The following is a 24,527-nucleotide window of genomic DNA, read 5'->3' on the forward strand; positions in this document are numbered from 1 at the left end:
TGCATTACAAAATAATAGTTTCAGGAACAGAGCAGAAGGTGCACAAGTCCATTAAGTCTTTGATTAAAAGGCGGACAAGACACAGGCGAGGAGCTCACGGCGACTCATGACCCGGCACCGACAGCTATGATCAATCACCCGCCCGAAATGACTTGCAGGATAAGGTGGGTAACTTTGTTGTGGCTGAGAACTTGTTATCTTGCTGTCTGTGACCAGTACGCTGCTAAAGGCAATATCATACTAGTGGACAGAAAATGGCTCCATTTTGGCCAGCGATGGCACATCTACTGAGATAGAAGGGCAAAATCTACTGGGACACCGGCAAAGATTGCATAATGTAAAACTGACTCTGCATTAAATTATGGTATGAGATGGATGAGGTGGAAACATGTTTTGATGGCTTATTAGATGGTAGACATGATTATCAACAGGACAACAACCAGACATGTGGGTGATGACAGCAGAGGTTCAAAACAAACGGTGGCTGGAGGACAGTGGTATTAGACATCAAAAGAGATATGGAGAGTAAATTAAGTTAGCTGGAAAACGTACCGGTCTGGAAGCGCCCTCGATGCCCACCAGTCACAGTGAATTTGTAGCCCCATTCTGTGTTACTCATATCTGATATAAACCTGTAGTAAAGTGTGTCCCCTAAAGGAGATAAAAAACATAACATTTATATTCAAAGCTACAGTGTACACAAGAAGAAAGCGTGTTATGATATTATTTATAAACCCTTGGCATCCCCAAGGTTAGCCTGGCGCTTTTTCATTCCACAGTACACCACGGTTTGGGTCGGGTCAGCTCACTTTTGGGGGCTTTCCACTGGGTGCAATACGTAGTACCCAATACTCTTTTAGTACCACCTCGGTTGGGGTTTCAAGAGAGTCGAGCTGATACCAAAACGTGTTGCGAAAACACTGTAGATCACTGATTGGTCTGAGAAAATCGTCACTACCAGCGTCATCGCTAGGGCTGGGCGATTTGTCCCCCTAAAAAAAATCTGTGATTTTTTTATTAAAAAACTCGATTTACGATTCGATTTTTTCCCCGCCCCCATTTAAAAGAAAATAATTGCAAACTGTACATATATTTTAAAAATATATATTTATTATATTTAATTAAAATGCATCAACATAAATTTGCCGTAAATCCAAACCAACTCCAACTCGGGAGAGGGGAGAGGCAGAGGGCTTGCGCCGCAGGGAGCGTGCTACGGAAACCCTAAAGGAAGATTTGGTGAATGCAAAATGTATGTACTACGCTATACCGCAGAGGGGGAGAAAAAAATCTAAAACAAAAAACGTTTTTTTTTTGAAAATACGAATCGATTTGACCTTTTAAAATCAAATGGATTTTTTCCCAGCCCTAGTCATCGCTATAATGTAAAGATTAGCTTTACCTTCGTGCTAGCTTGTGCTGTCTCGAGCAAACATGTTGTCATCTGTGCTCTGCTATAGGTTCCCAAACTCCCTTTTAGCAATGAATCCACAAGTTGAGAATCAGGAACACCATAACAGTTTTTTTCCAGACTTGCAGTTTGTGGGGGCACATTCTCGACGCGCATGTCTGCATATATGCTTAAATGCAACTTAAATGAGGCTCAGCGAAGCGCATCGACTGATGCCACGGGTGTTTGTACAGAAACTGTGATGTGATACAGAGGTAGTGATAAACGCAATGTGCAAACATCTATTTATGGTGGCCAATTTTGTGGCATACTGACAAATAAATGAATGTATGGGAATGTATAGCATTCCAATAACGCTTTTACTTGTATGATGTCACAGCAGTAGGCAGCGCAAATAAAACCACACGCCTATAAACCCTCCCACTCCGAAGTGATACTAAACTCGATGGAAAAGCTAACCAAGCCAAAGTGAAGTGAGCTGACCCGACCTAAACTTTACTATGCAATGAAAAAGGGCCATTAGCCAAGTTTCTCAGTCAATATTAAAGCTATCAAGGTTATATTTTCACAGAATCCTCTTAACATTATGTAGGATGATTTTATGTAGTAAAGTGCATAGAATTTACTACAAATTGGTGACACTGCCTCTCTATGAGATCAATTTCTTTAGGCATCCCTATAAGCAGGTTCTGGTCTAAACGTTCCACTTTTTACAAACTCTCACCTGGAATCTCAAAGTCAGTCCATTTCTGATGAGAACCGCTAAAAGTGTGCAAGTCTTGCAGGAAGTCACTGGTGCTGGACATTAAGAGCTCATCACATCCTTCCTCTGTGTGACAGCGCGAATCAAACTTCACGGACAGGTAGATCGCCCCGGGTATGTGCACCTTATCCTGAGACCAGAGGAGGAAAGACTGTCTTTAACTGGAAAGGCAGTCTTTAACTGGAAACATTCAGGGATTTGGCATGATAATAGTGACTCTTACCGCAAAGTTTGTGTTGTTGTCATAGGGGTGCTTGGATTCCCGAACCTGCACTGCCATCCCGGGCTCCTCCATAAACTGACACGCTGTGAGTGACAGATTACCCAGCATGCTCTGGCTGCAGCCCCTCAGGACCTTTTGCAAGATCTGCGACCCAGGACAAAAAATTACATGCATGTCGTTTCATACTTATTTTATTATAGTTACAAATCCAAACACTTCTTACTTTCTCCCACATTGGTCTTTCCTCCAACTGCATCAGCATGTCCAGGATGTATGCCATGTGAGAAGCACCGGTTAGCTCCAGGTCTTCCTCCCTGATGGGAGTGTCGGCATGCCAGTCGGCCAGCAGTGTCGCCAACACGTGGCGTGCATACAGGATGGCGATGGCTTCGTTCACCTTAAAGAGGTACTGCCGGACTGCCTTGTTGCTGCGGGCGTCCAGCTCTTTGTGCAGCAGAGCCGAGCTCTTAGTGCGACGCTGCTTGGCGTAACTCAGCTGTAGGTCGCTCTCAGTGTTGGTGATGAGCTTCTGCGTGACGACGTTCGTTTCTTCGGTGGCTCGGTCACACCTGGTGGGTTTGGACTGAAGATCGAAGAGAAGTGATTAGCTTTACACATCAAAACAGAAAGAGGATTAGTATACTACGTGTAGTTACAACTCTTGGTCTTACCACACATGGCACGATGATTATATCTGTATCGACCGCCTTGGTGTTTCTTTCTTCAGAACGAGGTCTTTTAGATGGTTGCCACTTCTGTGCCAGCGTACGAATCGTCTCGTCTGTTTTTATAGCGTCACCGTCAAACCTGGAAGACGATGAGATGAAATAGAATCAGATTTTTGGACAGGTGGAGGCAGTTTAAGGGTGCGTCTCATTTCTCTGTCTTACCCCTTCACCTCGGTTTGCGCGTTCATGTGAGGCGAAGTGGCGTCTCAATTCTCAGTTTGATCAAGGGCTAGGGCCAAGGCGTAGGGATACATAGCCCTTGAAACGAAGTGTGATAAGGACCACACTTGAAAGAGAGGGGTAAACGTTAACGTAGGAATTTTATTAATGAACGTCGAACTGTCAAGGAGTCGCACAAATGAAAGTAACGTTATTTTAACGTTGTTTAATTGAGATTATATTATGACACTCATGTTTTATGATACTTTTAATAAAATGTTCAAGCGGTTTTAATTGTAATGTTTTTGTTTTGAATCGCTAGTTAAGGCGCTAGCTAGCGGCTAAGTTATGCGCTATTTGTGGAGCTCCGCTCTGGCGATCGATACCACAACCTGAGACAACGGCATCTTCATTGTTTTTCAACGCTTGTCTGTTTACGTAGCAGACAGTTAGCGGCAAAGGAAGGTGACGCAAACGGTAATCGAGTGGTGTCTCATTTTTTAGACGAACGATCTGTCTTACCCCTTCAATCGGTTTCGAGGGGCAAGGGGAAGACAAAGACAAGGGGTAAGACAGAGAAATGAGATTGGCCCTAAGTCTCACATTATATCACTGTAATATATTCAGCTGTTATGTCCATTTATTGATACATTTCCACAAATCAAATGATAAAACTTGATGGACTGTACCTGGAATAATGAAAGGTAACTCACCTCTTCTGGACTTCAAGAAAGAAAGAGTCCGTCCTCTTCATCTGAAGCTCATACATGGCTCTTAAGATGTGCAGGGGGGCGTTAAGAGCATCATGGGTAATCTGGAAGCAAAACAAATACTTCAAATGCCTTGCTAACACTGTCCGTTCCAATTTTGATGATTCAAGAGCGCTTATGCTAAAATGACTGCCAAAGGATGACTGACCTGGAAACAGATCTTTGTCTCTTCATCCAGCCCTTCCAGCGGATCTGGTCTGTTTGGATCCGCATCGTCTGCACAGCAGCTGGAATGATCTGAGTCGTGCTCCTTCTCTTTCTCCTTCTCTTCATCCGTCTCCGTGTCTCCGTCCTCTGCCATGGAGTGGATCTCACGCTTGGATGAGTAGAGCATGATGGAGAGGATCTCCAGGTCTCGCAGGAGCCACATTTTGCTGAAGCCTGTGCCCTTGCTACACTTACGGACCAGGAGCTGCATTAGGCCGGAGCCTTGGATGGCCTCCTGGGCTTGATCCACACCGTGCTTCTGCGTGAAATAGAGAAACATTCGCTTAGCATCCTATGCAAAAGGGTTCATAACCAATTGTGCATTTACACTGGCCCTAAACAGTACACTACAAGACTTTTAGACATTAGACAAATGATTAAACCAGGTGACATTTATTTTTATGCTAGCACAAGCACACTTTCTTATATAATAAATTAATAGTATGGCAATGTATTGGGAAACTTTCTAGTAGGTCAGAAAGTAAAAGAACAGTTATTCAACTACACCTCAACTAGACTTTATACATCCACTAAAACTAAATGACCATGGGGAGCAGTTAGTTAAAAAAAGTTAAAAGGGACATATCTTGAACATCTGACTTTTTCATGTTTAAGTGCTATAATTGAAATCTGGCTCCCCTTGTGATGTCAGAAGGGGATAATACTACCCCTTAATCTGCACTATCCAATCACGGCACTGCCATTTAGTACAGAGATCAACTCATTTGCATTTTAAAAGACACACCCGAAACGGAAACGGCAAATTTTTGCTCACACCTACAAAGTGGCAATTTTAACATGCTATAATTAATTATCTATATGGAATTTTGAGCTAAAACGTCACATAAATACTCTGGGGACACCAAAGATTTATTTGACATCTTAAAAAAAGTCATGTGAAATGTCCGCTTTAAAGATGGAATACGTAGAATTCGCCACTAGATGGTGCCAAAACGGCAATAACAACAAATGACGTAGATTAATGATGCTCTGAAGCAGCATGAAATTATGGGATTTGTAGTCTTTAACTCAACCGCTGATGGCCATTAATCAGACGCGATTCACGCGAACGAGAAATCACGTTGATGGATAAGGTAATCAAGTCTTATAAATGTTGCGTTTGATCAAGTAAGGTTATATTTGATGTTCAAAACGAAATTGTGTGTCATAGATGTTAAAGTAAGAGTCCAAATTCGATGGTGTGTTAAACCAGCACAGAATTAAGTGTTCAAACGTACAATCTAAAATGATTTTTTACAATGTATTTTCTTACGATTTACAAGTAGTTGAAAACATTATAGATATTGATAGAAATCAGTTGGACAAAATATATAACACTGGACTAGTGGTTTTTGGATAATTTACTGCAAATATCTTACAAATTGCACCTTTAAGTTTTACTTTTATGTTTGCAGATGGAACTTGTTTTAATATTTTGCTAACTTATTCAATGAAATTATTACTTAAAGTGCTCAAATACATTATGGGCCGCCATGTAACACGTTTACGTAAGCCGTGTCAAGTACAAACCTTCAGTGTGTTGTAAAGTCCTTTAAGAGCGAGAGAAAGCACCCAGGTTGCCTCCACAGCATCTTGGGCGCTGCTCTCCATCCCCGCCTGCAGCAGGTGACTCACGATGGAGATGAAGTTTTTCAGGTATTGGCTCAGGTGGGCCGAGGTCGGGGACGCAGCTTGAGACTCTACGTCACTGCCGCTGTTGGAGTCGTGTGCCTGGACTAACTGGTAATCTTTCACTGAGAGGAAATATGGCAGACATATAAATATCAGATAGGCAAATCATATATTTTCTTTTCTCTTTAACACCAGCGTCTATGGCTATGTTGCATATCATATTAACTTATCATATGACATACAGTATCAATGTTATTACTACTACTTGTATCTGGTCATTTTAATATGGTCAAATGCATTAACATTGAGACTGTCCCTCAGATGCAAATCAATAGCACCTGCGTCTACACAAATGTAAATCATGAACAATAAAGGGACATCAAAATATCATAAAAAAACAACTATCATATTAGATGCAGAATATAGTGTTTGTCACATATATAAAGAGGTCCAAACCCTCGGTATTGTTTTGTTCGCACCTGTTCTCCTTTTCCGAGTCTTCACGTCCACCACAGCAGCTCTATTCTTCTCAGTGAAGTGTTTAAGCAGAATCATGTTATGTTTTTCATTGGCGTTATCGATGAACACAGCCTGAGTCCCCATACACAGCACCTGACACAAGGAGACGTTCGGTTTAAATAAGCAGCTTATCCATGGGCATGAAAGCTTTACATAATCAAATGGGTTTATTCACATTAGGTCCAACATAAAAACTCTTTGTAATAAACAGTAAAATTTGCTAACATCATAATGCATGACTAAGACTTCCTTAAGGATTATGGAGTGATGTTGCTAATAAATCACTGAATCAGTTTGTAATCTATTCGATTCACCAAAATGAACCGTTTGAACTGATTCACAAAAATGCCTAAAGCTGATTTTGCTACTGAAGTTTAAATAAATACGAAACAAATCTGGATTACGTTGATAAATGCAAGTTGCGAGATGAGAAAGGATTATAAAACCCGTATTTTTAAAAGTTGCATCATTTTATAGCCTCCAGCAGTAATTCTGCAAATTCCTGGAGATATCATACCGTGACTACACACAGGTCTGTATTAATTGTGAGTGTCTCACAACGTACCTCAGGAAAGCCCACGAGAACCAGCAGTGTGAAGAGATTGGTTCTTTTGAGTTGCCGTGGTAACTGCTGGATGCAGTGATCAGTAAAAGCTGCCACAACCGCACACCATTGAGGGCAAACGTTCAGGTTACGCAAGATGTCTGCCACGGAGCATGCCCAGTCCAAACCAATACGGCTAGAAGAACACAAAGATGTGTGATAAAGAGTTGCCCAAATACAGATTTCATATTTTAACTGAAAATTTTTATATTGGGTTCTGTTAGAGAAATTGGATCAAGCATTTGTGTCCCCATTTATGTAGGCACTGCAACATGGTTATATGCTAATTTAGTTATATACACTCACAGTATATATACTTCTTACTTCTTTCATACTATACTATATCCAACACAACCATTTAAAATGTTTTTTATGACCTTAACTCATTCCCCGCCAGCCTTTTTTTTTTAAGTTGCCCGCCAGCATTTTTTGTGATTTTCAAAAAAGTTTCTGGAACATTTTCCTCTAAAAATATACAGTATTGTTCAAAATAATAGCAGTACAATGTGACTAACCAGAATAATCAAGGTTTTTAGTATATTTTTTATTGCTACGTGGCAAACAAGTTACCAGTAGGTTCAGTAGATTCTCAGAAAACAAACAAGACCCAGCACTCATGACACGCACGCTCCCAAGGCTGTGCAATTGGGCAACTAGCTGAAAGGGGTGTGTTCAAAAAAATAGCAGTGTCTACCTTTGACTGTACAAACTCAAAACTATTTTGTACAAACATTTTTTTTTCTGGGATTTAGCAATCCTGTGAATCACTAAACTAATATTTAGTTGTATGACCACAGTTTTTTAAAACTGCTTGACATCTGTGTGGCATGGAGTCAACCAACTTGTGGCACCTCTCAGCTGTTATTCCACTCCATGATTCTTTAACAACATTCCACAATTCATTCACATTTCTTGGTTTTGCTTCAGAAACAGCATTTTTGATATCACCCCACAAGTTCTCAATTGGATTAAGGTTTGGAGATTGGGCTGGCCACTCCATAACATTAATTTTGTTGGTTTGGAACCAAGACTTTGCCCGTTTACTAGTGTGTTTTGGGTCATTGTCTTGTTGAAACAACCATTTCAAGGACATGTCCTCTTCAGCATAGGGCAACATGACCTCTTTAAGTATTTTAACATATGCAAACTGATCCATGATCCCTGGTATGCGATAAATAGGCCCAACACCATAGTAGGAGAAACATGCCCATATCATGATGCTTGCACCTCCATGCTTCACTGTCTTCACTGTGTACTGTGGCTTGAATTCAGAGTTTGGGGGTCGTCTCACAAACTGCCTGTGGCCCTTGGACCCAAAAAGAACAATTTTACTCTCATCAGTCCACAAAATGTTCCTCCATTTCTCTTTAGGCCAGTTGATGTTTTTTTTGGCAAATTGTAACCTCTTCTGCACATGCTTTTTTTTAACAGAGGGACTTTGCGGGGGATTCTTGAAAATAGATTAGCTTCACACAGACGTCTTCTAACTGTCACAGTACTTACAGGTAACTCCAGACTGTCTTTGATCATCCTGGAGGTGATCATTGGCTGAGCCTTTGCCATTCTGGTTATTCTTCTATCCATTTTGATGGTTGTCTTCCGTTTTCTTCCATGTCTCTCTGGTTTTGCTCTCCATTTTAAGGCATTGGAGATCATTTTAGCTGAACAGCCTATCATTTTTTGCACCTCTTTATAGGTTTTCCCCTCTCCAATCAACTTTTTAATCAAAGTACGCTGTTCTTCTGAACAATGTCTTGAACGACCCATTTTCCTCAGCTTTCAAATGCATGTTCAACAAGTGTTGGCTTCATCCTTAAATAGGGGCCACCTGATTCACACCTGTTTCTTCACAAAATTGATGACCTCAGTGATTGAATGCCACACTGCTATTTTTTTGAACACACCCCTTTCAACTAATTCAACTAATTGCCCAATTGCACAGCCCCAAGAGCGTGCACACCATGAATGCCGGGTCTCATCTGCTCCCCGAGAATCCACTGAACCCACCGGCAACTTGTTTGCCACGTAGCAACAAAAAAATATACCAAAAACCTTGACTATTCTGGTTAGTCACATTGCACTGCTATTATTTTGAACAATACTGTATAAACATACAAAAATATCAAATGAAAGAAAATACCCTCTGCTTTCAAACAAACAAACAAACAAAATGGGAAAAAACTTTTCATCCTATCTATATTTTTTCCTCTGCTTATAAACTCTTAAATATGGGTATTTTTCTTTAAAAAATACATTTTCTTAGCAAAAAGCTGAAATAATGACATGTTTGTGAAGGAATTTTGTTAGAGATAAGATTCAGAACTATTATCAAAACATACACAAAGTTTAAAATGAGTAAATAACGTTTTTGCTTCAGTTTTTTCATAAAATGGATAACTAGCATCTAGTGGATATTCACAGTATTGCAGATTATATTCACAAAAATATAATTGTGCCAACACAAATATTTATTCCAGTACAAAACCATATCAATTTTACAAATTCTAAGGGTAACTACTTAAAAGATGCTAAAATGTCAAAATATGTTTTCGACACGTCATGTGAACCTATATGCATCACTCGTCATGTCAAAATACACTGCAAAAATGACTTCCTTACTTAAAAATTCTTAAGATGTATTTTCCATCTGATGAGCAAAATAACTTAAGAAAATAAGTCTAGTTTTTAGACAAAAAATATACAATTTAAGTGAAATTGTGCTTAAAACAAGCAAAATTATCTGCCAATGGAGTGAGAAAATGTTTCTTGAATTAACTGTTTGAGAAAAAAAGTTTACTTATTTCAATACTTTTTTCTCATACCATTGGCAGATATAAGAATGTCATTTTTGCACAGTGTATGTGCCTGCTGCAGACGCGTTGAAGGGATTTTTGATAAAAGAGACGCTCGCATTTGCCAGATACTCGTCTAATCGAGTATAAATGTAGAATTAGAGGTTATAGTGTTTATAGTTTATATTGTTAAGTTAGTGTCTTGTGAGTATTTTGTGATTGTGAGGTTCTCTTTCATCATAAATCCTTTCGACGCGTGTGCAACAGGAACATATTTTGCCATGAGCCACACACGACACTCTGAACACAAATTTTGAATTCACGCCCCTCGGAAGACAAGTAACCGACCGCCACAAGTGTACTGTATATAATAATTCACCAATGCTACATAATATGAATAGATTCAATCAATCTACCTGTCCAGACACACTGCACCCAGACTGAAGAGCAACTGAGTGGTCTTCCAGCCCTGAACATTAAGGGCTGCTGCATCTCCCAGGGAAAGTAGCTCAAATTTGTCGGTCAATGCCTCAACCACAGCTGCATCAGCCTCGGATGGTGAGATCCTCAGCAGAAGCTGCCCCAGAAGCCCCAGAGTCAGATGGTATGTTTCATTCAGACAGCCAGCATTCGAGATGACCACCCGGAACAGCAATGGCAAAATAGGACTCAGACTGGACAAAGATAGTGTGCTGCCCTATAGGGATCAAAGATTGTGTATATAAGTTTGTCATATAGATGAGAGACAAATTAAAGAAGTGAAATTGTTCATATGAGGTAACAAATTAACTTTAAAATAATATATAATGTAGCTCAATTGGTAGATGATCACAACATACAGATAAAATGTACAGAGCAGTGTTTCTCAACCAGGGGGCCGGGACCCACTGGGGGCCCTAAGAGGATTTCATAATATAATTTTAAAATACAAATCAAGAAACGTCTAAAACCCCATTCACACAGACCTTTGGTCCCAGAAAATACCCGTAAAAGTGCCAGACAAGCTTCTGTGTGAACGCAAACACGTCCGTTAACCTTCTGGGATTGTTGCCGTAAAGAGGACCTAGCAAGATACCCAGAAAACCCTCTGTGTGAACAAGAAGCCGAAACAATGCCGTAATGGGCGTGTCGTAGTGAGGACGCGCGTCATCACAACAATAAAGTTATGGTTCAGCACTTTAAAGTGAAAGATTTACATGCAGATCAACATTCACAACGAGAAATGTCGCAAACTAGACTAAAGCAGTTATCAGGACATGACAAATGATAGGCATAAACAATGACATACGTGCGTGTCATGGCAACATAAAGTTGGTTCATCTCTTTAAAACGAGGGATTTACATGCAATACAACATTCACGACGAGAAATGTCAGCAAACTGGACTGCAGCAGATATCAGGTAAGTTAGCACGTCACTTTCTGCGCTGAAGCGGAGATCATTCAGCATAAAAGAATATTGCGTCATATGCTCATTTGAGCTTATAATAAACAAAAATGCCCGCGCGTCATCCCAACAAGATATATCGTTCAGCTCCTCAAAACAGGGGTTTTAAATGCATATTAACAAAAATGATGAGAAATGTCTGAAAACTGGATTAAAGCAGAGATCAGGGAGCTCGTCAAATATCCACTCAGAAGCTGAGATCATTCACCAGCATAGAACGATGCGTCACGCACTCCTTTATAGTCTTATCATAAACAAAAATGCACGCGAGTGGTTTCTGGATAGAGAAATAATAGATAATATGAAAACTTCCGACGCTGCGTAGAAGAAAGTGCAGGACCTTAAACAGGTCACGTGTCTTTCCGGGACCTTGCAGATTCCGGCAAATCATTGGCAGTGTAAATAAACAAAAAAATCGAACGATCCGGGAAAAATCCAGGGTGCATTTTCCGTGTATTTTCCAGAATGTCTGTGTGAAAAGGGCTAAAGTGTATGGTTATTTTCGGGTTATGTCAATCCCTGGGATATTTACTGTGTAGAAACCTTTAAATATTGGCATTGACAATAGGGGGCTTTGAAGTTTTGAGGTTGAGAGCCACTGGTACACATGGTAATGCACTTCAAGTCACCTTGTATTCAAGCGTTTGTCAAATGCATACGTATAAAAGTATACTTAAAGGAACAGTATGTAGGATTGTGGCCAAAACCGGTATTGCAATTACAAAACTTGTGGCTAAAACTGGTACTGCAATCACACAATTGGTGGCCAACACACAAAATGACAACATAAACATCAGTTGAGGGCTGCAACTCCACTTTTTAAATGACAATATCCTGGCCAGACCACTGTTGTGAGTGATATAAGTATTTGAAATGAAAATAATTTCTTAATGTCTAGTGACATATCAGGGCCATTTTATGATTCATTGATATACATTTCTTACATACTGTTCCTTTAAATGTACAAAGTATACAGTCAGTATAGGCTTACTGGTTTGGCCGCCGGCAACATGGCTGCCAACAATCCAAGAATTCTCTCTCTGGAGCATTCGGCAAACACATGTTCCTGTAGGGGCCCTCTGGCTGTCTTCTCCTGGTCTTTAAATGCATCTATGTTCTCTGAAGTAGGAGATGTGATAGTGTCTCCACTTGATTCGAAAACTGAAACTAAAAATATCAAAAATAAATGTTATAACAGAATACATGTAGCAGCAAAATAACTTAAGTCTTTCCCCGCCATTGACGAGTTATCTCGTCAATCCGCAATACTGCTATTATCCACCAGGTGGTGCAACTTATAAAACCCGGAAATATCACCCTAGGGCAAACAGCTGTGTGTCCATCTAAGTTTTGAGGATCGCTCTCCATCTGATCTCTATCAAAAGTCTTTTACAAAAATAAAAGAAACCTACCCATATTTGAGAGGTGATAAAAAGAGAATTAATGAAGGTAGGATGAAAGTTTTTTGTTTGAATGCAGAGGGTCTGTTCTTTCATTTAATATATTGTATGTTTATATATTTAAAGAAGAGCATTTTCTGGGAGGCATTAAACTTTTGTGAAAATCATGAAAAATGCTGGCGGGGAAAGCGTTAACTTAATCACAAACATGTGTGAGTTGATGAGGGTTATTATGGGGTATCCATAGGGGGCTGGCTCACCTCCGACTCCAGGTGACAGTGTTTCCTCACTGGACACAGAGGGTGTCTGACTCACACTGGATGATTCTGATGTGTCATGAGAGACCAGATTCCTTCTCCTCTTCTCTTCCTTTTCCTCACCCTCTTCAACCTCATCCTGCTTTTTCAGTTTCTTTTAAAGAGAAATGAAAAGTTTATTACATAAAAGTTCTTCCGTAGTTTACTTTTATAAAAGGTAAAAATATGTATGAGGCCTGATCATTTTAAAGAATAGTGAGATTCTGTCAATATTTACTCTGAACATCTTTAACCTTTCCTATTCAAGTAAAAGAGTTTTAAAGAATGATGCTAATGTAAGTAAATCGACTGAAGATAAATTAATTTATGACATGAATTTAATTTGTTGACGTCAACAGTGACTGACTCTGTCTGCAGGTGGCGGCGGTGAGCAGATGGCTGTGGTGCTGCTGGGAAGAGAGGTGGCATCCAAGCTACTGGTATCCTGAGAGGTGTCGGGCGTTTGGGCACACGGTTCACTCTCTGTGACCGATTCATTCGACGAAAGCAGGGACAGCAGGGCTGAGGCTCGCAGACCTAGGGGATCATACAGAAGCATGCTGATACAAAGGTAGCCAAATCCAAACAGAAATATGTTGATTTTGCTTAAAACCTGATGTTGTGAATAAATACTGCCTCGTACCTTTCCCAGTCTGTCCTTTCAGCAGGCACGCATTGATGAGGTCAGAGCAGCGGGTCTGCAGATCGCCGGCGTAACCCATAGTGACATCATCCAGAGGCTCTCCGTCCAGCTCTCTTTCGCTAACCAGCTCGGAGGTGAACAGGGCGAGCGCGGCAAACAGAAGCCAGGAGTAGTTGTGTATGTAGGGCTGGATCAGCCTGTGGCGGTCACTGATGCGGATGGTCACCATAGGGTAGACAGTGATGCGATGGGTGGGCAGATGGCTAAAGAGAGAATTAGGGAAGTGGTGAATTGCTACACTCAAAATAATTTCTGATCATACATGACGGCAAATACGCATTTTCCTTTTTCGAAGATTGGCTTTTGAATAGTTGCCTGCAATAAAAAAAAGAAACGCACATAATTTACAGACCTCATCCCCAAAATACGAGTGGCAAAATATGAAAATAAATAATGTATTAAAAATTCGACATCAGGATTTTGTTAGTTTTAGAAAATTCCTTGAATTTCTTTACACAGGGTTCCCACACCTTAGTTACCTTTATATTCAAGGACCTTTCAAGGACTTTCCAGGTCCAATACCCTCAAATTCAAGGACTGAATGTGGGGACACATTTTAAGTGAGAGCAAGGTCACAGCGTGTTACCTTTTAAGATGCATTGTTACAGTTCCCTTTTGAGGGAACTCGCACTGCGTCACTGCGGTGACACTTTGGGGACACCTCCAGGGGTAAGTGCGTCTGAATTTGTATATAAAATTCAACCAGTGGTGAGGCTTAATGACAAAGACAGGGTGACGCGGGAGCCAGGAAGTATATCGCTATCTGAAATATTGCCAAAGATTGCATTACAGGGACGCAGGAAGCACGACAAGGGAGACGAAGCATTTTGTTCCCTTCTCAGGGAACAACAGTTACATACGTAACCCGAGACGTTTTCATGTGTCAAACACAATAATGCAAAAAAGCATTTTGGTATGAATCAACATTCGCATACAGAAGATATAAGCATTTAAAGCAGTTTAGAATTTTTATGATATTATCCTACACTACACAGGGAATGATATGGATTTTTTTCCAGAAAACTTCTTGCATAAAATAGATTCAAGCACTTTCAATGACCTGTATCTATGCATGTATATTTTCAAAAACTTCCCAGGGGCTTGAATACCCCCCCTCGGATTCACACATTTCCAAGGATTTCAAGGACCCGTGACACGTGAACTGAATGTTTGCGAATGGTGGTTTTGTATTTTATGTTGGCATATGCATTTGTATTACCTATCGGGGTACTTTTTGGCGTTGTAACAGCCAAAGCAGAGGTCGAAGTCTTCGCAGACATTACAATTGATCCTGCTGCCCACAATAAGGCCCTGGCAGTGGTCACAGGCATACTCCATGTTTACCATCTCATGGTCGTCCTCATGACCTTCAGGTTTAGCACCACCTGAGCAGAGAGATCCATTCAAGATATGAAATACACATGCATATAAACAGTTTTTTTTAAATATATAAATGAGAAAAACGCAAGTTAATGATATTTTCTACCTCCTACTACCCAGAAAGGTAACCATCACAAAAACGTGTACATTTGGGCAATTTAAGAGCCCAAACTAGTGTGGACACAATGTGGATAGAAGTTGTTGTGTATATGGGTGATTCTCACGAAACCATTGAAACACCACGGCACTAATGATTTTAGCTTTAAAATGTGTAATATAGTAACATTAAAAAGCATCAGAATTAACACAATACTGTGTTCTACCTTGCACAATGTGTGATTTCAACATAAGAATTTATCATTGGAAATGTTATCTCATTTTCTGCTGAAATTCTCATTACCGCAATGTGTCCGGCTGTGTTTGAACATGCGTTATGTTGTAATTTAATCAAATTAACACAAAAATATTAAGAAAAAAAATAAATGGATGTTTTGCTAGACTACTTTAGCTGACAGAAAAAATATTTACTGAATATTCATGTATAATAATAATGAAGAAAAATAAGGAAAATGATGTGTCCATGCCTGATGTTCTCATCCTCCACAACACTTTTTGAGAAAAGTTTAAGCACACATACAGAATTTTAATAAAGTTTGATTTTGAGTGACCAATCACATGGACCAGTTACTTCAAGATGGCTACCAGGTAAGATCATTTTTTAAAGTTAATTTGAAATATTGTCTTGTCAGAATGCTTACACGACATTTTGATTATCATTACCGCAACAGATGCTTATTAAATGTTAATTTAATTAATAGAAGCATAATACTTTGATTTTAAATGCATGTGCAGAATCTCCAAATTATGTTGTTCAGGTTTGTCATGTCATTTTGAAAATATGTCAGTGTTGATGTTTTCTGACTGTTGCGGTAATGAGATTTTTTAGGACTCATTTTTTAAATTATGTTACAAAAAGTGTTCAATGATAAGTAAAAGCTTTTAAATTAATGTTCCCATTTACTCCAGACTTTGTTTTTCAATGTCTGGTGGGAAAAAAGTAAATTTAAGCAATTTTTACATTTTCATGCTTGACATTTTTAAACCGTGAGAATTTTCGTGAGAATCACCCATATAGTATAATAGTATATACATATACATATACATACATATATACATACATATATACATATATATATATACATACATATATATATACATATATATATACATACATATATATATACATACATATATATATACATACATATATATATACATACATATATATATACATACATATATATATACATACATATATATATACATACATATATATATACATACATATATATATACATACATATATATATACATACATATATATATACATACATATATACATACATATATACATACATACATACATACATACATACATACATACATACATACATACATACATACATACATACATACATACATACATACACATATACATACACATATACATACACATATACATACACATATACATACACATATACATACACATATACATACACATATACATACACATATACATACACATATACATACACATATACATACACATATACATACACATATACATACACATATACATACACATATACATACACATATACATACACATATACATACACATATACATACACATATACATACACATATACATACACATATACATACACATATACATACACATATACATACACATATACATACACATATACATACACATATACATACACATATACATACACATATACATACACATATACATACACATATACATACACATATACATACACATATACATACACATATACATACACATATACATACACATATACATACACATATACATACACATATACATACACATATACATACACATATACATACACATATACATACACATATACATACACATATACATACACATATACATACACATATACATACACATATACATACACATATACATACACATATACATACACATATACATACACATACACATATACATACACATATACATACACATATACATATATATATATATATATATATATATATATATATATATATATATATATATATATATATATATATATATATATATATATGCTAAAAAAAGGTAATATCAAATATCAAATTTTATTGGATCAGAGATTTCCTTAGTAAAAATCCTTAATGCCTGTGAGATAAGATGGTTTAACTCACTGAGAAAGCAGGTCTTGCACAGGTCCATATCTGTACACTGCAGGCACCTGTAGCGATGCCATGGTGCAATCCGCTCACATCCGTCACATGAGATCTCCACATTCAGCAGGTCGCAGTAGCGTGCAATGAACATGTGCATCTGCAAAAGTCGAAGTAAGTAAATATGCATTCAGAAGGAACAATACATAAGGAATAAAATACAGGCAGCTAGTCATTATAAGAAAATAAACTATTATATATATTGTCCTGCCTTATGAGTATGTATATGTACAGTACTGTGCAAAAGTCTTAGTCCACCACCACCAGACTTGTTGTTTTAGAAGTTATAATGTCCATCCATATTTATTTTTCAATCTACTTTATTAAAATACAAACAGAAAGTACAGGAAATATGTAAAAAGAAAAAAAAATTCAGGAGTAAATGTCTTCTTCAGGCATCGTTGGTGTTTAGTGTGACCTCTCTTGGCACTAAACACATCTCGAGCGTTTTTGAGCATAATAAAATAACAAGACTAATTTCTTTAAAATTAGAAATTAGGATTTAATTTTATTTAGGTTTAAGAGATCCTGCAGTTTCCTGCTACTGCTCAAGTGAAATGGGAGTTTACCCTTTAAAACTTTTCACATCAGTTAAGATTTTTTCTACAGTTTTTAATACTATATACACATTTCCTGTATTTTCTGGATGTATTCTAATAACGAGACTGAGAAACAATTATATATGATCATCACTATAACATTGCAAAAACAACAAAGCTAATTTTGGCATGCTGGCCTAAAACTTTTGCACAGTACTGCATGTATGTATATATGCATATTATGTACTATATGGGTTAAAATAATTGGTTTAGTTTACAGATATAACATTTGTATATAACAACAGTACAATATGAATGTGCCTGTGAACAACATTTTAAAAAACAGACATTGTTTAAAGGTGGCCTTCCTAAAAGAAAGTTGCCAGAGAACTCTTAACAGAGGTGCCTGCTAAGTGTTGGAGACCAAATTGGTGTCAAATATTTGCTCTGCAGAAACAAAGTGACCGACTATGTTATGATTGGGTATTAATGTGGGTGTTGACATTTGCTTGTGTTTGCTGAGCTCAAATATTGAATCAATCCCTCATGATGTAAAAAGGCTTCCAGGAACACAGTGACACTTCATATGCACCATACAGGAGGTCATGCACAAATAATACAGCTGCAACTCCACCCAGTTTGATTTTTGTCAATTTTTAGACGCTAATAAATTACGAACTATGAAGAGCATTATAAATAATCTGAAACTAGCACGCATTTTGCGATTGTTGCTCAAGTTTGTTGAGTTTTGTATAAGAGCATTCATTAAGGAATATCTATGACACATTTCACATTTCCTTTCATTTTTTAGATTTGAAAATCTTCTATCAGTCTCTTAAAACAAATGTAAAAAAAGATAAACATCTCTTATACTGGGGAAAATCTTGATTAGATTATAATGGTCTAGATCTTGTAGACTTGGAAATGTATTATTATTAATATTTATTTTTTGTCTTTTTCTCTATATGTATATTAATTTAGTAAGGTCTTTTATTTGCCTCCCCCTGTTATATATGTTATGTTATGTCATGATGTATGCTTTTCTTTTGTGTAATGTTCAATGAAAATGCAATTAATAAAAAAACAACAGCATTTATTTGTATTAGCAGACTGCTCAACATTTTGCTTCCACTTGTGATGTTTGTACCTTTCTTTTTTCCTCCAGTGAGGCCTGGCCGATCTTGTCAAACCATTTCTCAAACATGCCATCCAAACACTCGTCCATCCATTCACAGTTCCTCTCATAGTCTGCGATCTCATCCTCCTCTGTCCACTGACTACTTCACCACACCACAGCCGAGAAGAAAACAGTAAAAATGCAAAAAAAAGCCACATTTAAGTCAAGTTTCATATATACAAAATTACAAGTCATTTTTAAAGGCGGGGTGCATCTCTGAAAGACAATGTTGACGTTTGAAATCACTAAACAAACAAACACGCATCTATCCAAATAGAATCTGGACCTTCTTTTGACACACTTGCCCCACAACTACGCATCCGAGGCAATGATGTCGTTAGTAGACATGCCCCTTACTGCTGATTGGCTACAAGTGTGTTTTGGTACTCGGCCCGACTACCTTTTCCAAAAAAAAAAAAAAATGTTTTAATCATGCACCCTGCCTTTAAGTCCAAGTACTACCACTGAGAATTAAAGTGTCATACAGTAAGGTGCCACAAAGGTTTCTTCACAGTGATGCCATAGAATTATTACAATCACAAATATTATGAATCAGTCAACCTTTAACTTAAAGGGTTAGTTCACCCAAAAATGAAAATGCACAAGCATTCCTCCAAATATCTTCCTTCATGTTCATCAGAACAAAGAAATTTATACCGGTTTCGTAACAACATGAGAGTGAGAAAATTATGACAGAATTTTCGTTTTTGGGCGAATTATCCCTTTAAGTTATGATTGTTGGTTTAAAAGGGTTTATTAAGGCTGAATAAACTGCATTTAAAGGCCCAGCACAGCAAGTGGCCTCAGATTGATCACTTTCTGTTCATACCTGATGGCAATGTCATGTACACTGATGTTTTCCTGAGACATGGTGAGAAGAAGATCAGGCAGTTTAATGCCCAGAAACAATGACAGGTCCTCTGCTTCCCAACTTATATCCAGTAAATGCAGCAAGCATGTCTGCACACATGACAGGGCAGGCAGCAGGACCCTGAGGACACAAGGTGGAAATGAAATGTGACTGGAACTTCAATGGGCAAGTCAACGGACAACAGAGTAATACAGTCAGTATTAAAGGTGGAATGTGTAACTTTTAGAAAAATCACTTGACAGAAATGCAATATAATATACATAACTTTATTATCAGTGGTGTATAAAGACCTTACATGCCGACCTGTATTTTTTTAATTATCAGAGAAAAAGACATTTTTATCTACATACAGCACAGGAAAAACATGAAAGTCATGTTTCTACAGTAGCTCTCAACAGACAAACTGTTCTACAGAGAGCGCGTTTCATCCCTACGTTGTCTCAGACGACGATATGTCTGTCCTGTGTCAGCTACCATAGCTTCTCAATGCGTTTCGAAATTGAAATTGGATGCAATTCGCAATCTCACCTGTAGGTGCTGCTAAAACACTTAGTGTACCTTTAAAATATATTTGAAGTGTGTGTAATTTATGTTGTAGCACAAAACATTATATAACCACAGATATTTTATCCTCATAAATAGAAATCTGTGCTGTTTCTAGAGAACTTCTGGGCTACAAATTGATGTCATGATGGATAAAGGTACTGAATAATAAAACGACAAGCAACGCCAACTCTGACTGTGATACAGCAGAAATGTTTAGAGTATGGGAAGGAGAACCCACTTCTCATTCAATGCATTGAAGCCCTGCACCGCCTCCACCAGCATGAGCACCAACTGATGATACGAGTGTCTGACCAGCTGCCTCATCTCCTTCCCACTGCCCGCCAACTGAGAGAAGTAACTGAGAAAGAAAGAAAAGAGCATAATATTTACCTGTAACGTCAGCATTGACCACTGTTATAGATGTTATATTGGTTGGGGACATACTTGGTGAAATCTTTCTGACATGCCAAGAGTTCCTGTAGAAACAGGATACAGGGTGCCTGGAAGAGGTGTGGTTTCCCCAAGGTGAGAATACTCTGCTGCACGATCTCCAGAACTTCACAGATGCTCAGAGCCTGGGCTTTCTTCAGGGCCAGAGTATTAAGAACGCTGTATACACATAGAGAGACATTTTATAACAACTATTGAAAATGTAACTATATTTGCTTATATATGTCCAAAACCAGGGACCTTCTTGCTCTAAGGAAACAGTGCTGCCCATTGCCCAATGAGCCACTGTGCCGCCCACTAAAGGCCGAGGTATACCTTTTTTCCGCCTCCGTGTACGGCTCGCGCGTGCATGCATCCGCGCAGCTTTCCAAGTATACTCCCCGCGGCTACACGCGGATGGCCGCGTTCGACACTATACGCAATACAAATGATTTCTTATTCAAATTATTACTCTACCAGGCCCTCAGGGCAGCACTGATTTGACGACATTTACAGTACATTAAAACATTAGGATAGGTGAAGAAAAGTAACCGATCCACCACTGCAAACACAGTTTAGAACAAACAACAAGACAACAAATAACAGGAATTAAACATTATGGTAACAAACATGTCCACAGCTTTCTGTTCTTGGAAGAAGTAAAAATTAAAAAAGAACAATAGTGTGTGTGCACATGCTGTCTATTTCCTTTGTATAATTGTTTGTAGTGGATTGTCCTGTCTAAAATATTTTCACGCGCATGTGCTGTTGTACGCGGACTGTACCGCGGACACTCCTGATGATGAAAATGACGTCATGCGGACGGCGCGCATACGTGGACGTCCCTAGTATACTTTCGGCTTGAGCCACAGTGCCGCCCCCATCTTTTGCATTCAAAAGGTGGAAAGTAATTGAGACTTGGAATAAGTGGTAGACCAATATACATCACTGTGGCCGATATATCAGCCAATATTTTTTATTTTTTTCGAATCATCGTCATTGGCCAATATATATATGAAGAGTATGGTCCCAAAACGCGATAAATGCCATTTTAATTTTTTTTTATTGTTACCACCAAAATCAGTATTGTATCTGGTCAGTTTTAAAAAGTAATCTTAATTTTACGCAAAATCTGATATCCGCCGTGTTATTCTGTCATCTCTTCTCCCCCTTTTCACAAAACGTGATAAACGCCACTCCTCCTTCTCTGCAGAATGCAATAAATTCGCTCAACAAATCACTGCTCACCATTCCACACGTTATAAACAACAATGGCAGCGCAGTGAATAAACACAGAATCCTAGTTTTCCTCATATACTTTGTACTACGTGATCAACAAACAAACAAACAAAAACAAAATAATACTTTGAATGGCATTGATAAACCTGTGGTGGTTTTCTGTGGCGGAGAAGAAACGTAAAACACTCGGGCGAAGGAAAAATGTCAGCTGTTGCTTGTTCTCACACAACAGCATCAAGCTTCTGTCATGCTAACACATTGACCCCAGCGAATCTTATGAAAAACTTTCCATTATTTTACTCAAAATCAACGAAAATCGAGCAGGACCACAACATTTTACAGCTGATCACTGTCAAAAAAGTTCAGCGACAATGTCCCAAGGACGACAGCAGCAATGACAGTGTTCTTAATATGACAAAGTAAGTGTTTTGATTAATGCTATTAATATTTATTGTATATCAGTGTATACCACTAGTCAACTAAATGAATATAACAAGGCAAAGATGAATGCACATTTATATATCGATTTAATAGATTTATAGCATTTTGGAAAAAAAAACTTGTAATGGATTTATTGCATTTTGCCGAAAAAATAATCAGTTTTTATAATAAATCTTTGAAAATCAAGTTATGGATTTGAATTTTTATTGTTATTATAACCTAAAGATGCTATGCGAAAGTTTGTAACAGAAAATAGTGGTTTTCATCTTGTCACTTTCTTGGTATAGAAAACACGTTTATACCCAAATTAGTCTAAATGGATTTATTGCGGTTTGGAACCAAACTCTTCATATACATATACATATATAAGGGCATAAGATGAAGACCCTTGGTCATTACCTGCTCTCACTGATGACCATGTCCTTCATAAAGTTGAGGATGTGTTTGACAATAGGGAAGCGCTCTTTAACTGGCAGTGTCATGCGAGGCTCTTCCATAGATCGCAAGGAAAGAAGCCTTAGGCGTCCACGACTGAAAGGTGCTTTACGTGGGAAGACTGACGGAGACGTTGGCTCCCCTGTTTGAGACTGAAGGCTTTCTGATGAGCCTGTTGCCCCCATGCTGGAAGCCCCGGCATCTCGTGATGCAGAAAACCCCTGGACCTGTGCAAGCTGAACTGTCCCCGTAGGCGTTACTGCTCCTGTGCGTTCAGGGATCTGGGAGATGGAGGGGGAGATACTGTGCTGGAAGTCTCCCTCTGATATGGAAACTGATCGTAGAAGAGGACCAGCACAAGCGCCCTCTTCTGTTCTGGAGGGTTCTTGGTCAGGAAGAGAGTTTCCACAATTTGGGCTGAATCTAAAGAGGAACAAACTTCGACTGATGCAAATCTCAGCTGTTAAAGAGAGAGAAAGAGATCATTATAATCTGAACCCGTTTTTATTTTTTTAAGCAGTGTTGTTGTGATACAAACACAAAACTTACCAAGAGACTCCATCGTAACCTCATTCTGTCCTTCCTCTTTTTCCTCTGGTTCATTCATTTTACCCACAAGGTAGCGCTGTTTCATCTCCAACTGCCAAATACATGTATATTTTGAAGAAATGTGTATTAAAATTTTATTTAATCTTATTTGTAAAGCACAAATCACAAACCAGACCCACCATCCAAGTTCGAATGCTATCTGCGAGGGAGTAAACCTGCATGACGTCCTCACTGAGGCTGGTCTGACCATTTTTACAAACTAATACATGGGAGAGAGGAAAATGAAATAAGTTAATGGGGACAATTCCCATGTTCACACATTGTACTAAAAAGGTGTATTTGCCAACAGTAGCAGCTTGAATACTGCATGAATGAATAATAATAATGCCTGCACCCATAGTCCCACTGTCTACTGCAAATACTGTATAACAGATGGTGCACTGTGGTTGACATCAACAGGGATACAAAACACAATACACAAGCATTTGAACCACAACTGCATATGCTTCAGAGGGTGATGGCAATGTTTTTTAACATGTTGTTGTGCTCATGCATAAATACGCTCTTAGCTTATTCACTAATCTCCATGAAACTGTATGGGACGTTTTCCCAGACAGGGTTTAGATAAATCCAGGGCTTTAGTTATATTAAGACATTTAAGTAGTATTTACAAAAAAACAATACTGCCCCTATGAGTATTATCTAATTACCAAAGTTCTTAAGACTATTGTGAAGTGCAGGTGTGTGATACACCATGGCCGCCCAGGTGGCATTCACAGCCTGATCCACTTTTGGTCCTGCAGCAATCTCGTTTCTGATTGGCTGTTTCTTGCAGGTCATCATAAGGGCTCTCATGACCTCCGTCCTGTCATCGGATGGATTCTGGGAGGGATCCCAACGGGCGAACTCCATCAAGAACTCCACCAATTCATCTCCTGAAGGGGATGACGCTTCCTGTAGACCAA

General features: G+C 38.5%; 1 protein-coding gene across 1 annotated transcript in view; it reads right to left on the reverse strand.

Moving 5' to 3' along the window:
• zzef1 (zinc finger, ZZ-type with EF hand domain 1) overlaps positions 1-24,527 on the reverse strand; it is a 61,990-nt gene that overhangs the window by 12,864 nt on the left and 24,599 nt on the right. The window contains exons 26-50 of the mRNA XM_073861200.1: positions 24,273-24,516; positions 23,742-23,821; positions 23,563-23,653; positions 22,978-23,473; positions 20,914-21,078; positions 20,708-20,827; positions 19,882-20,043; positions 19,023-19,155; positions 17,298-17,436; positions 14,872-15,037; positions 13,593-13,855; positions 13,317-13,486; positions 12,914-13,064; positions 12,245-12,420; positions 10,225-10,505; positions 6,978-7,152; positions 6,373-6,505; positions 5,792-6,015; positions 4,203-4,520; positions 3,998-4,098; positions 3,069-3,204; positions 2,621-2,980; positions 2,398-2,541; positions 2,136-2,304; positions 553-651 (exon numbers count right to left, since the gene is read on the reverse strand). Of these exons, the coding sequence (XP_073717301.1) occupies positions 553-651; positions 2,136-2,304; positions 2,398-2,541; positions 2,621-2,980; positions 3,069-3,204; positions 3,998-4,098; positions 4,203-4,520; positions 5,792-6,015; positions 6,373-6,505; positions 6,978-7,152; positions 10,225-10,505; positions 12,245-12,420; positions 12,914-13,064; positions 13,317-13,486; positions 13,593-13,855; positions 14,872-15,037; positions 17,298-17,436; positions 19,023-19,155; positions 19,882-20,043; positions 20,708-20,827; positions 20,914-21,078; positions 22,978-23,473; positions 23,563-23,653; positions 23,742-23,821; positions 24,273-24,516 (4,696 nt within the window). The remainder of the gene's footprint in view (positions 1-552; positions 652-2,135; positions 2,305-2,397; positions 2,542-2,620; positions 2,981-3,068; positions 3,205-3,997; positions 4,099-4,202; positions 4,521-5,791; positions 6,016-6,372; positions 6,506-6,977; positions 7,153-10,224; positions 10,506-12,244; positions 12,421-12,913; positions 13,065-13,316; positions 13,487-13,592; positions 13,856-14,871; positions 15,038-17,297; positions 17,437-19,022; positions 19,156-19,881; positions 20,044-20,707; positions 20,828-20,913; positions 21,079-22,977; positions 23,474-23,562; positions 23,654-23,741; positions 23,822-24,272; positions 24,517-24,527) is intronic.

Source organism: Misgurnus anguillicaudatus, chromosome 22, assembly GCF_027580225.2.
Source record: "Misgurnus anguillicaudatus chromosome 22, ASM2758022v2, whole genome shotgun sequence".
Classification (NCBI taxonomy): domain Eukaryota; kingdom Metazoa; phylum Chordata; class Actinopteri; order Cypriniformes; family Cobitidae; genus Misgurnus; species Misgurnus anguillicaudatus.